The 15,215-nt window shown below is 39.3% G+C and overlaps 1 protein-coding gene across 1 annotated transcript; it reads left to right on the forward strand.

The window, feature by feature from the left end:
- The first annotated feature begins 34 nt into the window (after window positions 1–34).
- Window positions 35–11,956, forward strand: Col4a1 (Collagen type IV alpha 1). The gene is made up of 12 exons (XM_068765384.1): window positions 35–106; window positions 288–327; window positions 3,691–3,966; window positions 4,241–4,483; window positions 4,756–4,977; window positions 5,066–5,371; window positions 5,604–6,071; window positions 6,243–6,626; window positions 6,706–7,162; window positions 7,353–8,870; window positions 10,338–11,569; window positions 11,646–11,956. Exons 1-12 carry the CDS (start codon window positions 87–89, stop codon window positions 11,904–11,906), a joined length of 5,427 nt encoding a protein of 1,808 aa, XP_068621485.1. The 5' UTR covers window positions 35–86; the 3' UTR covers window positions 11,907–11,956.
- The last annotated feature ends 3,259 nt before the right edge of the window (window positions 11,957–15,215 follow it).

The raw sequence follows: 15,215 nt of genomic DNA on the forward strand, positions 1-15,215 counted from the left end.
GCTGCCGTCCGACCGCTCCTCTCTCCTTAGTATCCCGGCACGAACGGCGCGCGCGCACGGGACTCAAGCGCAGCGCGCTCCGTGCCATGGCGCTTCACGTACTTTGGTAACTTTTCCACTAGACATTTTTATTTTTTTATTATAAACTTCTTTGATCAGATATTGTATTTTTTTTGTTTTAGTCATAACCATACCTGTATATAAATATTACTTGCTAATAATTGTAGTTTACGATATATGTGCATATATTTTAAAAATAAGTGCTGATTGATATATTTTTCGACCAGGTTGGTGACTATTTTGGCGCCTTTGACAGAAGTTATAACGGTGAGTTTCAATTTATGTTTTTTTAATTTCACTTTAATAATCTAACTTTATTAAAGTTTGCTTAAATTGATACATAATTAAATAAAAAGTAGTCGGATTGGGGAATGCCAAAATGGGGGCAGGCGCGGGTCCCGACTCACCATTCCGCTTGTTTTCTTCTTTTTGCGATTTCTTCAAATCGCGAACTACGACCTGCGCCCATGGTTTTCTTCGTCGCAAAATCAGTAGTTAAAGAGTATAAAAATATTTAATTAATTTAGTTTATAATTTTTAATTAATTTGACTGTATTTTTTATTGTAGATTTATATCTTTATTTTATTCTACAACGAATTTAAAAAAAAAATAGAGAGGAAAATATACCTGAAGTATAGTTTCCCGTGTTCGATATTGTTACCGTTATTTCTTATAATTCTGAAATACAACGCAATATTACGGGACACCGACAAAGTTTATCATCGGATGTTAGGCGTCGGCATTGCGCAAACTGTTAGAGTTCGGATTTAAATTTCTGTTTAGCTTTAAATGAACCAACTAGAGCCAAATAGCCTTTATTGTATGTGTCCCAACAAATTTCGAAAAAATGCTCTTCAACTAATCCGGTGGTGGTTATACATATTTTGATAACGTTATACATAACTATAATTAATTTTTTGGATTTGATTTCCGATTTAGTTCAAGTTGTCGATTTTTTTATTTATATTGTATCTCTAAAAAAATTCTGTTAAAAAAGCCTGTTTTTAATTAAAAATTAAAAGAAGATTGATAGCAAAATTTTTAGTCCTACGTTTTCAAATCTAAAATAATATATTTACCTTTTGAAAATATAGTTACAATTGATTAATTGAGAAACGGCAAGGAGACGAAAACGTGTATTCGGCATTATATCGCGTATCATATTATTGAACAGTCATAGTTACATGTTATTCGATAGTTTTAAAAAATGTTAGGCATACTATTTAGTGGCACGTAATCATTCTTAGAAATATTCTTTACTGTGTGAAATTATGTGTTATGGTTTTATAATTTATTTCTTTTCCGAAGACTACAGCAGATATTTATATAAGTAAATAAATAAATTTTAAATAAATTTTCGAAAGAGTATAAATATAAAAGAAAACAGGTTTGCACACACAAGTTTTCTTTTATTGTAACATGTTTAAAAAAACAAAACCTTTCATTTTAAATCAACTATACCTACACAGCTCACTAGAAATTTTCTTTTGAAGTGAAAAGTGTAACAGTTATAAAATTGACTTTACTTATTGCCTCATCAAGAAAGGTATATTGAATTAGCAAACATTATTTAATTTAAGACATTAAAGTTGTATCACAGTAAAAATTAAACATAAGTGTTAAGACAAAACTAAACAGACTAAGAAAAATTAAACATAAGTATTAAGACTTTTTAGTATTACAGTTGTTAAGTGACGTGAAATTTGGTGCAGGCATTAATAATTTTGTCAGCTTATTACGGCGTTTAGTATCTTTAAGACATCGCGATGAATCAGTACCTAGGTGCGGAAATCTATAGAATAGAAGTAGGTGTAGGAAAAGCTTGAAAGAGATAAAGGATAATTAATGTATGGTACACTATATCCATAAATCAACGGTTTAAAAAAAAAATTATACGGATTACTAAATACTAAAATTAATTATTAAATACTAAAGTTAACTAAGAGTCGTTGCGAGCTTTGTACTGCCAGTAGTCATCAGCCTATCGCATTCCGATAGGGAATAATGTAACAGATTTCAGATGGTTAAATATATACCTACAGGTTGTAAAAGTTTTTACCCCTTGAGAGCTTTTACACCCATTTCCAATCAGTAGTAGTAATAAAGTTAATTATATATAAATTTAATATTATCAGCTCGAACGAGCGTTATAAAATTTCACAATTTGAAAGAACCTTCTTTTAAACCCCAAAAAGCGGCCATCTACGCGGCGCCATGTAATAGTAAGAAAATTTTTTACTTACTACTATGCCTCGCTACTGTGGTGTGTTCATAAGTATTCATATTTCGTACTTTTGCGTCTACACTTACCTCCTAAGAATATAAGTCCAGTAACTTCTCACATTTAAAACAATCACACCCAAAATCTTTTTAAGAGTGTTTTTCATTTAATTCACTAGAATTTACATGTATAATAATTATTTCCGTCGTACGCCATCGTCGTTTCAACCCATAGGCGCACACTGCTAGACCTCCCCTAAAAATATTTTAGGGGGGATATGCCATAATCGCCACGCTTAGCAAGCAGTTCAGCGATCGCAGTGTGATATAATGGTGTGCAGAGGACGCTGATGCCTATTTTCTAAAAACTTATTTGGGAGCAGTGTCAATCCTATATAATTAATGCACAAAGTGTGAATTACATAATATTGTACCCCGGGAATCGAACCCGAGTCCTCTAAGGTTGCATTTCACAAGTAGTGTACCGCTGGGCTACCATAACTCATTTCAGTTATGCAATAATATAATACCTAAATCAAAGCCTCATAAATAAATGACAGACCAACGTGCTGCTCAAATATACAGTAGATATTAAAAATTATTTTTTCAAATTTTTAATTTGTTTAATACACAGCATTATTAGTTACTTTACTTCTGACGAGCGCTCAACAAGGATACTCTGCTATAAATATGGTTCAGCTTAAATAATAGTGAGTCCAAATATAAAAAAATTTTTGGCAGGTTTTAACTTACGAAAAATATGTTTCATGAAAATTCGCCTGCAAAAGGCAGTTGATGTCATATTTGTGGTACATCCAGTACCAGAAATATGTTTGACTAGTATATGCTGTTTTTTTTATGATCATTTCCATTACCGATTGTAAGTGCGGTGATATTTTATAATGTTGACAAAGTGTAAGTGTAACTGTAATCGATCTTTAACTAGTGCATCTAGTAGATCGATTTCATCCGATTGCAAACAAGAATATAAATGAATAATTATGTGCTTTGAATTTCAAAACACGTGTTATTACAAAAAGTTAATTTAATATTACATAAGACTTAATAATGTTTGTAAACTTATGAAGTCATAGCTGCTCACCGTTAGATCCAAGTACAGAGTAGTGCGTTAAAGTACAATTATTAATATTCTTGCATAAATATGCTCGTTATCAATGTCAAGAGTTTACAACGACAATTCGCGGTAAAACTTCGCCAACCCACAGAAGGGAAGAAGTACAACGGAAGAAAATACCAAAATTCTTATGTAAAAAAGATAAATTGGAATGTAATAAGTCTCTATGTTTTTCTCCCCTGCGCTGTAAGTCTCAGAAATTACTAAGAGAACAATAAAAAAGTTAATATTACCAATATTTTAAGACGTTTAATTATAATTTCTTCTGTTACAGCAAGATGATCGTTGGGTCGATGTAAACGACATAAACCCGAACAAATGGCCACCAACAGATTGGTATGGGTCTCGAAATGTTCCACCATCCCCGCCCACAAAATATTACGGATTATCAGGGCGGCCAGACTTGCCACCGCCACGTCCACCACCAAGCACTGGCTCAAACTTTGCTGTCTATGACCCAGTAACTCGGCAACGCACGACTGCTTTTGATCGTAATTGTACAGCTCCAGGTTGTTGCGTACCAAAATGTATGGCTGAAAAGGGTTCAAGGGTAAGCCGAATTTTAGTTTATTTTTTGAAACATACAATGATAGTATTATTCAGAATACCCGTGCAAGTGGCCTTCATTAGCGATTTGTGTCTTATTTAATAAACTTTTACAGATAATTCTCTTATTATAATTTTTATCGTTATTTATAAACGGACTTAATTTTAACCATGAGCATGTATTTGTTATAAAAAGCATTCTATTCATTTTTAATAGGCATTTATAAATATTCAATATATGTTTAAGTAAAAGTCTAATTAAATTCTTTTACCACAAGGGTTTCCCGGGCGTTCCTGGGCCGCCCGGAATAAGGGGACTTCCGGGTCATGAGGGTGCAGAAGGTCCACAAGGACCAAAAGGCCAAAAGGGACAGATGGGTCCTCAGGGTCCTCGTGGGCCTAAAGGCGACAGAGGTAAACCTGGAGCTCAAGGATTTATTGGACTCACTGGACCCCCTGGTCCACAAGGAGAAACAGGCATTCCTGGAATACCTGGTCGTGATGGATGCAATGGAACAGACGTAAGAAACTTTGGGAAAATATGATCGTTAACAGTTATTTTGGAATAATAGTATAATTACTTATATATTATAATATTAATTCACTCAGTAATGATACTTTTGAAATAAATACAATATTAACCCATAATAATGCAGTCCCTCTCTAAAGCTAATTTTCAAAATCAAAAACAAACACTTGTACTCTACAAGTGAGTTGAATGAACTTAACTAGACTGCATATCTAACTAGTCAAAAGTGTATAGAAAGTTAACCTTAGTAATCTTTACATTAAGGGTGATGCGGGAGAAACAGGTCCCAAGGGTTCACAAGGACCTCGAGGTATAGCAGGACCTAAAGGAGACAAAGGTGACAAAGGCGAAGCAGCTCATATTGGCCGATATCCTAAAGGACAAAAAGGAGAACCCGGAGCAGATGGAATGCAAGGAAATCAAGGACCCGTTGGACCGCCAGGGCCTCCAGGTTTACAAGGACCAAAAGGAAACACTGGTCCGATAGTAAGTGATTCATTTTGCATACATAGAACATTATTATTACTTATTTATACATTTTGTGTAGTTATAACATTATAAATTTAACTCTCAGGGTCCACAAGGATTTAAGGGCGACAAGGGTGCTAAAGGTTCTAAAGGACAATCGATTCAAGGTGACAAGGGTGATAGGGGAGACCGAGGTGACAAGGGACCTGGTTGTCCTCCTATTGTACTACCTTCAGAGGATAATACGAGTGCCATAAGAGGTGTACCAGGCGATATGGGACCAAAGGGTGAAAAAGGCGAACCAGGTAGAATGGGCGATAAGGGAGATCTTGGTCCAATGGGTGAACCAGGCTTATCAGGACAAATGGGTATTAAAGGAGAAAAAGGCATTAGAGGAAACCCTGGCGCAATTGTGAGTTTACTTTTTATATTTCAGATTACAAAAGTAATATATCTTTGTTGCGCTTTGTTAACAAAATTACTAAAAATTAAGATGTTTGCAAGCTTTTAAATGCTTTCTTTAAGTGATACATTTTTTTAAAATTTTTTACATCTAATTCAAACACTGCTGTTGCTAAAATGAAATTAATAAGATTATATAAAAATTTTAAAATTGTAAAACTAACTATATTTATTTCTTTCAGGGTAGAGATGGAATGTATGGCGCTCCTGGTCCTATGGGACAAAAAGGAGATAGAGGTAATGACGGGCTTGCAGGTCTGCCCGGACGACCAGGTGACAAAGGAGAACCAGGAAAAGATGGACTCCCGGGTCAAAGGGGATTAAAAGGTGTGCAAGGGTTACCAGGCGGGCGCACTGGGTCACGGGGCCCTCCGGGTCCGCAAGGGCCTAGAGGTTACATTGGACCTGCAGGACCAAAAGGCACGGACGGAAGACCCGGAGAACGTGGGGAAGCTGGACCAATGGGCCCTCCAGGAGGACAAGGGGAGCCAGGAACACCAGGTGTAGAGGGACCTGCAGGACTAAAAGGAGAAAAAGGCGAACCTGGTTTAGATGGGCCACAAGGTGAAATAGGCCCTCGTGGTTATGACGGCCCTGTTGGACCACAAGGACCTAGGGGAATAAAAGGTGAAGACGGATTTTCAATCCCGGTAAGTATATTTTTAGAGCTCATTTATAATTCATTTATTACCCTATTTCATTAAGTTACCCATGCTTGATGAATAGATGAGCTATTGAAGAAAAGTACAGATTATATTATTTTATGTAGATAGATAATATTTTATAAAAAAATCTTTTTAATGACTTTTTTACCTTTTTAGGGGGAAAAAGGAAGCAGTGGTCGACCTGGTCTTTCTGGAGAAAAAGGTCAAAAAGGCGAACGGGGCTACCAAGGCCTACGTGGTGTCCCTGGAAACTCCACGTTAGGAACTCCAGGAAGCCCGGGAGAAATGGGTGCACCTGGAGATAAAGGAGATAAAGGCAGTCCCGGGATCGATGGAATTCCTGGTAGTCCGGGATCTAAAGGTGATATTGGCGGACGTTGTAATGAATGCATGCCCGGTGGCCCCGGAGCAAAAGGCGATCGTGGTTCTGATGGTTACCCGGGAGAAAGAGGGGAAAGAGGACCTTCTGGTCCAACAGGATTACCAGGTGAACGAGGCGCAGATGGAATGAATGGATTACCTGGTACACCTGGTGCTCCAGTACGTATTTTTTTTTAAAGGAAAAAAATACTTAATATTAAAACAATAAAATTAACTTTTTATTTATGCTCTATTATAGGGTGAAAGAGGTGACGAGGGTCCAATGGGTCCTCCTGGAGATAAAGGAGCCGATGCTCTCATTCCATCTAGCTTAATAAGAGGACCACCTGGGGATAAAGGAATACAAGGACTGCGAGGGTTACCAGGACCAAAAGGTGAAAGAGGAAGTGATGGATTTAAAGGTGATCGTGGTCCTATAGGTATGCCTGGTCCAAAGGGTGATCAAGGTAATATTGGACCTCCTGGAGCTGATGGAAATCCTGGGATTCCTGGAACGCCGGGAATGCCTGGTACTAAAGGAGCTTCAATTAAAGGAGAAAAAGGCATACCAGGTGATTTAGGTGAAAAAGGTGACAAGGGTTTCCCAGGAAGATCAGGTAAAAAAGGAGAGCCTGGAATGTGTCCAGCCAATTTACAAGCGTTAACCAAAGGTGACAGAGGAGCACAAGGACCACCCGGACCCCAAGGTTTACCAGGTACCTGCGTTTTTTGTCACATTATTTAAATAAGGAACCATGGCTTAACTTAAACAAAATACATTATAATTATTGTATGAAAACTTCATCCTTTACATTATTTTTTCTCACATTTTAAAAAGGTACTAATAGTTAAAAAATTGCAGGTTTATTTCTCACAACATTATATATAGAAAACAAATTTTTTCAGGTGATGTAGGTGAAAAAGGTGACCAAGGTTTTGCAGGACGGACTGGGGATAAAGGTGATATGGGTTTACCAGGAAGACAGGGTCCTGTTGGTCCTAGAGGACTACCTGGACCGAGAGGAGAAAAGGGGGAAATGGGCTCAATGGGCTTCCCAGGAACACCCGGAGAAACTGGATTAAGAGGGTACCCAGGATTACCTGGCCTTAAAGGAGATAAAGGAGAAATAGGTCCTTCTATGCCAGGCCCTCCTGGACCTGCTGGTTTAACTGGAGAAAAAGGAGATCAAGGACCAAGAGGATTACCAGGAATACCTGGTAATGATGGCCCTCCTGGACCAATGGGACTACGGGGAGAAAAAGGAGATATGGGATTATCAGGAAGAACTGGAGTAGCTGGCTTTCCAGGACAGAAAGGTGAACCTGGTCCTGTTGGTCCCCCTGGTATACCAGGCGTACCTGGTGTTCCTGGAAAGGATGGTCCTAAAGGACAACAGGGATACCCTGGAGTTCCCGGTAAACAAGGAGTTATTGGTTTACCAGGACAAAAGGGTGAACCTGGTATGCAAGGACCTGATGGCCCGAAAGGATTCCCTGGCGCGCGTGGCCGACCTGGGCCTTCCGGTTATCCGGGTCTTGATGGCATGGCAGGAGAAAAGGGTGACAAAGGAGAGTTCGGTTTTCAAGGGTTACCGGGGGCGCCGGGGCCTATAGGTCCGATAGGCCCAGCTGGCGTACATGGGGAAAAAGGTGATCAAGGTTTTCAAGGTCCCTCCGGACCACAGGGGCGCCCCGGTGAACCAGGTGAAAAGGGCTATAGAGGTTACCCTGGACTTCCTGGGCCTAAAGGAGAACCTGGTTTGGCAGCTGATAAAGGTGATAAAGGAGATGCTGGTGTCCCTGGATTAAGAGGTTTAGATGGTGCACCAGGTCTACAAGGAGAAAAGGGTGACAAAGGAGACGCTGGTTTACCAGGTTATGGTCTCCCGGGATTAGCGGGTGAAAAAGGTGATACAGGACCCCGCGGATTAGACGGTTTCCCTGGTCAGCCAGGACTCAAGGGAGATCGCGGTTTCCCGGGTAAGCGTGGAGAGAAAGGAGATAGAGGTCTTGTTGGCGAGCCTGGACAGCCAGGAACACCGGGCTTGGATGGCATAGCGGGTTCTCCGGGTGAACCAGGTTATCCAGGACCAATAGGTGCAAAAGGCGACAAAGGAGACAGAGGCTTTTCAGGTCGTGATGGAATGGATGGTCTTAAAGGCGAACAAGGACCCCTTGGCCCTGTTGGCCTCCCGGGACTTCGAGGTATTACAGGACCTAAAGGTGATAGAGGTTTGCCCGGATTATCAATAAACATAAAAGGTGACAAAGGAGATACGGGGCCTCAAGGAAATCCCGGTTTTATGGGAGAAAAGGGAGATAGGGGACGAGATGGGGAACAAGGGTTACAAGGAGAAAAGGGTGATCGTGGAGCTGTTGGGCAAAAAGGAGAAATGGGAAGAATTGGATTTATAGGAGAGAAGGGTGAGTACAAATCTTTTTATTCGGGATACGACGTGCTGGCTGTGCCCATAGACACCCATTTTCATACTAAAAAGAGCTATTTTGCTAGTGCACTTTAACATTGTAGGTCGCCTGGAATTTTTACGCTACCTTAATTTAAAAAACTGTCAATATCTACAAACACAAATATACTCTACTATTCGTTCTGTTGTGACCACTTCATAATTATTGTAACTAATTCACACCTATATATATTGCAACATTTTAAAAAAAATTATAGATCATTTAATTTCACTCCCTCATGTTACAGCAAACATCTAACAAATTTTTTATTATTTTTGAATTCAAAAATTTTGACTGCTATTACAACTATTGCACTTTACATTAATTAAATTAAATATATAGCAAAGTAATTCAACACTTAAAATATATACTCAGTCTTGCCGTACATATTGTTCAAAGAAAAACAATATCATTTATTGTACGTAACATATATTACTATTACTGTATGTTAGTTTAATACATTTATATAAAACCATTAAAAATATATAAAGATTATTCGAAGTTGTCTCTTACGGATGCAATGCAGTCCTTTAAATGTTGAGGCCCGTTATCAATAATATTGCTATTGCACTCTTTCTGTGGGATAATTCTTCGCTGAAAATGACAATGCAAAAGACTGTTAAGGACTCCAAATTTTAATGTCGTTTAGAGAAAAGTCTTACTCTCTTCAACTGACCGTAAATCATAATCAGGTACCTTAAGATCAGGACTGGAGGACTGCCAGTCTTCAGCTCTGATGAAATCCGTAGCGTTCCTTTTTAACCAAGATTGGGTGGATCGAGCTTTATGACCTGGCGCGGAATCTAGATAAAATTGATATTCGGTTCAAGATTTCGGACAAAATTTCTTCGAACTCTTTTCTTTACTCCTTTATTCCCTTTTTTTTGTACGAACACTATAAACGGCTCTAGACCTTTTTGTGTCACGAACAAAAGAGGTGTCATTGTACTTATCAACAACCCGATACAGGAACATTTGGCTAATACCAAGCATATAAAAGATTTAAAAAATTAGATTTGACTCCATACCTACTTTAGGTAAAGCAATCATATCAATTCGGTGTAATAACATAATGAACAATTGCTCGAGAGTTTCTCAATTCAAAAGTAACATTTTGTTTATTTCTGATTATTAACAGTATTTACGGCCAGACTAGGCATCCACTATCCACTACCGTAATTATTACCATCTGTATGCATATCCACATCATAGAACAATAATTAATATTACTTAATAATCAACCCTCTTTCAATTTGCAAGTAAAATATAGCCACTATTGAAATAATTGAAAAAAAAAAATGTATTTATTACCAGAAAAAATTATAGATATTGTTAATTATTTATCTATTACACATGTAATTTTATTAAACATTACAAAAAATGATTTTTTATTAATATTTGTTTATTTATCTCTTTTTATTGTAGGAGACATGGGTCCGATCGGTCCATCTGGTATTTCTGGATTTACTATTAAAGGAGAAAAAGGATTACCTGGAACCCCTGGTAAACATGGACGACCAGGCCAACAAGGTGCTCCTGGAGAAAAGGGTGACCAAGGTTTAACTGGTCTTCCTGGTGAAATGGGTCCTCCTGGTATATCTGCTCCACCTGGGCCACGAGGAGAAAAAGGAGATCAAGGTCGAGAAGGACTTGCTGGTCCACCAGGGTTCGATGGTTCACCTGGTTTACCAGGATTGGCAGGTATTGAAGGACAAAAAGGCGACAAAGGTGAAAAAGGAGCAACAGGTTTTGGTTTACCTGGTCAAAAAGGAGACCAGGGGCCTCAAGGTTTGCCCGGACTAACAGGACTAAAAGGAGATAAAGGTGATCGAGGTTTTGATGGACGAGCTGGTCAAACAGGTGCTATGGGATTACAAGGGATTAAAGGTGATCGAGGATATCCTGGACCTCCTGGTTTATTGGGTATGACCGGCGAGAAAGGGGACAAAGGAGAAGCTGCCCAGTTTATTTTAGGTGCAAAAGGAGAACCTGGGCTTCGTGGTATTCCTGGCAGAGATGGTCTTCCCGGTAGTATTGGAGCCCCTGGTGCTCCTGGTTTAGATGGTAGCCCAGGAATGAAAGGCGATCGAGGTTATCCGGGCCCACAGGGACCGCCGGGAATACCTGGACTGCAAGGCGAACAAGGATTACAAGGTGAAAGGGGCGAGACAGGTCGTATGGGACTTACTGGTATACCAGGTGCCCCAGGAGCACCATGTGTAACAACAGATTACTTAACTGGTATTCTTCTTGTAAGACATAGCCAAAGTGATGCAGTACCTCAATGTGAAGCTGGTCATGTGAAATTATGGGATGGTTACTCTTTGCTGTATATAGACGGTAATGAAAAAGCTCATAACCAAGATTTGGGATATGCTGGTTCATGTGTGCGCAAATTCAGTACAATGCCTTTCCTATTTTGCGATCTAAACGACGTTTGTAACTATGCAAGTCGAAACGACCGTAGTTATTGGCTTTCAACAGGACAACCAATTCCAATGATGCCCGTAGAAGGCAATGAAATAATGCGATACATATCTAGATGTGTAGTTTGCGAAGTACCAGCAAATGTTATAGCTGTTCACAGCCAAACGCTAGACATTCCAAGTTGTCCAGGAGGTTGGAGAGAATTATGGATCGGATACAGTTTTGTTATGGTAAATTAATAACACCTAATCAATATGTTTTAATCTAATATTAACACAATTTAACATTATATTACGTTTTTTTTAGCACACGGGAGCTGGTGGTCAAGGTGGCGGTCAGGCTTTAGCAAGCCCTGGATCCTGCTTGGAAGATTTCCGCGCCACGCCTTTTATAGAGTGTAACGGAGAGGGCGGTACTTGTCATCATTTTGCTAACAAGCTTAGTTTCTGGCTTACGACTATTGAAGACAACAAACAATTTGCAATGCCTGAACGTGAGACACTTAAGTCTGGACGACTACTAGAAAGAGTGTCGCGGTGCTCAGTTTGCATAAAAAACACTGTTTAAGGTTTTAAAACAATACAAAAGTTTTGTGCACGAATAAAAATTAAACTTTACTAATATATATTATTTTTAAAAAAAAATCTTACTGAAATTTACATATGCACAAATAATCTCATGTTCTATAAAAAAGGCAGTTCCTTCCATCGGTTAATTCAATGCACACATGAAATTTACACCAAAGTAAATTATATATAAGTTTTGCATATAATAAGATTTAGAGTATTAAGGAGATTACTTAAGCATGAATTTCTTACATTATTTTTATGCTTGAAATGGTTTTTTGCTAAATTTAAAATATTAATGTCTAATACAACAAGCTCGTATAATTTTTAATCAACTTAATCATTATTTAAGTACATATATTTCGCTAGTCACGGTAAAAGAAACTTCAAATCATAAATTTGCAGGCGTAGTAAATTTTTAGTTTGTGATAGTTGACTGGCCTTTTAACTTGCCATTGGAATAATATTTATGAAATCTTTAAACGCGTCTTGCTAAATGAACACCATATAAAAGATCCTTTCGCATATTGTTAACTTTTTCGCATGATTTATCATATTTAGGTAATGAGTTTATTTGTCAATCTGCGAGAAATGCTATATCTTTAAAGTAATTTTGTAAGCACTGCCAATGTAGATAAATTTATAGTAAATAGTTACTTTTAGTATATTCAACAAATAAATTACTTAAAACCCTCACACCGCTTTTTTGTGTAAATTACCAAAACTCTTTTATTTTATATCAAATAAATCAAATAAATTGCAACGAAGACCTATTGAACATCAGGTAGTATAATATTCGTTCGCGTTTTAATGCAGTAAACAATTATTGAAATCAAAAATTTCAGAGGAATAATACAAGCCATAATTTTGTGGCTAGGCAAACGTACAGTGTTTGTTTTTTTGAGTCCGGTGCTTTTAGCGGATGACGTCCACAGCTTCGTCGCACATTACCGTATCCACTGTATTTAAAAGGGGTTCCCGAGAGCGCCTGCCAACTCCGAGATCCACCTTTCCTCCAGACTGACGGCTAGGCATTCGACTTTTTCCTTGTGCAGTAAAACCGAAGTCGGCAAGATGACTGTCTCTTCTTCTTTGATTGATCCGATCGTCTTTGATTTGAAGATGGTGTCATCTTTCGTTCCGAACTTCAATGATTTCTCTCACGCTGGAGTTAACGAATATGTTAGCGATTCGATTCGGACGGGAAAAAACGATAGGCGCGCATAGCCGCATACTTACTTCTCAGAAGGTATATTGCATCGTCTTGCAGAGCCCAGCGTATCCACGTCATGTTCGAAACAGCGTGATACGTAAATCATTTTGGAGTACGTCGAAAGGGTTCGCGCGTCATGAAGGATTTTTTTTTACTTTGAGTCTAAAATTTTCGGACTTTTAATCACCTTGATTCCTGGAGTAGCAGCGATGCGAGAAGTAAAACTGGTCGATGATTTGAGTGAAGCTCGTGTAGCAGCGACGTGGCGAATGCCTTTCGACGTAAGAGTGCGAGTCAGCGTGGGCTTAGTTGGTCCGAAGACCACGAAGTACCCAAAGCACCGCGTCCCTACTACTATTATACTCAGCTATTATCCTTGCCGGGCTGCCTCCACTGGACCTAAGGGTCCATTAAGCAGCGCATTTATTTAAAATAAGCGTGGCTATTCTCGGCAAGTGGTAGGGGACTGGGAACTGGAGATACCGGTCAGCTACCTGAGGCTTCCACACCCGTCTGGGCAGTTTAGTGTGGAATTCTCCTGCCTGGAGGAAGGTGAGGAGGCTGCCCAACTTGCCACCGCGGCTGCCGATCTAGTTATTTACATCGACAGCCGCTGCATAGAGAATAAGGTGGGTGTTGTTTTCTGTGTTATGCGGGACGCCGCACAGCTGTACAGTAAAAAGCTTAAGTTGGGCAGCTTCTGCACTGTATACCAGGCAGAGCTGCTGGCACTGGCGAAAGCGACATGGTACACGGCCGGCGGGTCGGTGCAGTGTTGCGCTATATTGAATGATTCGCGGTCCGCCCTCCAAACAGTCGCAAGACCGGACACCCTCCACACCTTAACGTTAAGAGTAAAAGAGAACATCATGAAAGCAAGAGAAATGGGAACAATGAAAGGCTTTATTGGGTGAAAGCGCACGCGGGGACGGGGGGTGGAATGAGAGGGCGAATCAACTGGCCTAGTGAAGTGTAAAAGAATACCAGATTATGAGGAATGCCCCATCTCAATCGTCAAGCGATAGCTTAGACTGGGAATGCTTGACGAATGGAGTAGGAGGTATGTGGAAGGTACGACGGCATCGACAACGCGGAAATTCTTCCTGGACGCCATCGCAGCCAATCGCGTGCTCTGTAGCATCGGGGTGGACGCTGTCTTGGTCCAGGTCTTCACGGGGGCACGGGGGGTTCTCTGAGCGCCTTCACTGGTTGAAGCTCAGGGAGGAATGCTCGTGCTTCTGTAAACCAGGCCGTGATCCACCTGGTTGCTGACTGTCCCTCATTCGGTAGGGCCCGAATCGAGATCGAATACCGAGTAGGTAGAAAGATTAAGCAGATGAAGAAAGCAGAACACTTTTCCTCAGTTTCTGCAGGAGGGTCGTAAAAAACACCATAGAAAGAAATAAAACTTAGGTTAAACGGTCGGCTAATAATAAATAATTATAATCATTGATAATGTAAGTGTGAATAAATATTAAAATAAGAAAACAAAACAAAATGTAAATGAAATACTAAATGAAAGAAATTCAAAATAAAACTGTAGAAACGTATGTATAAATAATATAAGTAAAAATGTAATACATTGTAATAATAAAATAGACCTAGACTGTCACTACAGACAGTTACTAGACAGAGGATAAGATGGAAGGTGACGAATAAAAGGAATAAAGATAAATGAAAAATGCAAATGTTAGACAGAGAAAGAAGAGAAAAGAAACAGTAAAATAAAAAAAAATTACTAAAAAAATTAGTGCCCTAACAAAACTCTGTACCCAACAAAATAGGGGTTTGGAACGAGAGGTCCCCAATAGTGGGGGCCGAAAAAAAGACCACGAAGTTTAATCATAGTCCCCAGCCGGAAAGGTCGCCTCGCCGATTGCTAAAAGCCCATCAAAATCCGAGCTTGGCATTGGTACAGCACAAGAAATACACGGAAGCAATGGCTACATAGCCTATTAGGACTAACCGACAGATAGAAGTAGGTTAATTCAGGCATATTGATGGACAATAATGTATCGATCTTTTGTAAAAGTTTCGCCAACCTACGGGGCGGCCTGTAATTTTTGCGCTGACCCAGAAATTTTTAGTAAGGTTATA

This window comes from Battus philenor, unplaced genomic scaffold (assembly GCF_028537555.1).
Source record: "Battus philenor isolate CCGP_79_NKW_IND1 unplaced genomic scaffold, ilBatPhil1.0.hap1 SCAF_2, whole genome shotgun sequence".
Classification (NCBI taxonomy): Eukaryota; Metazoa; Arthropoda; class Insecta; order Lepidoptera; family Papilionidae; genus Battus; species Battus philenor.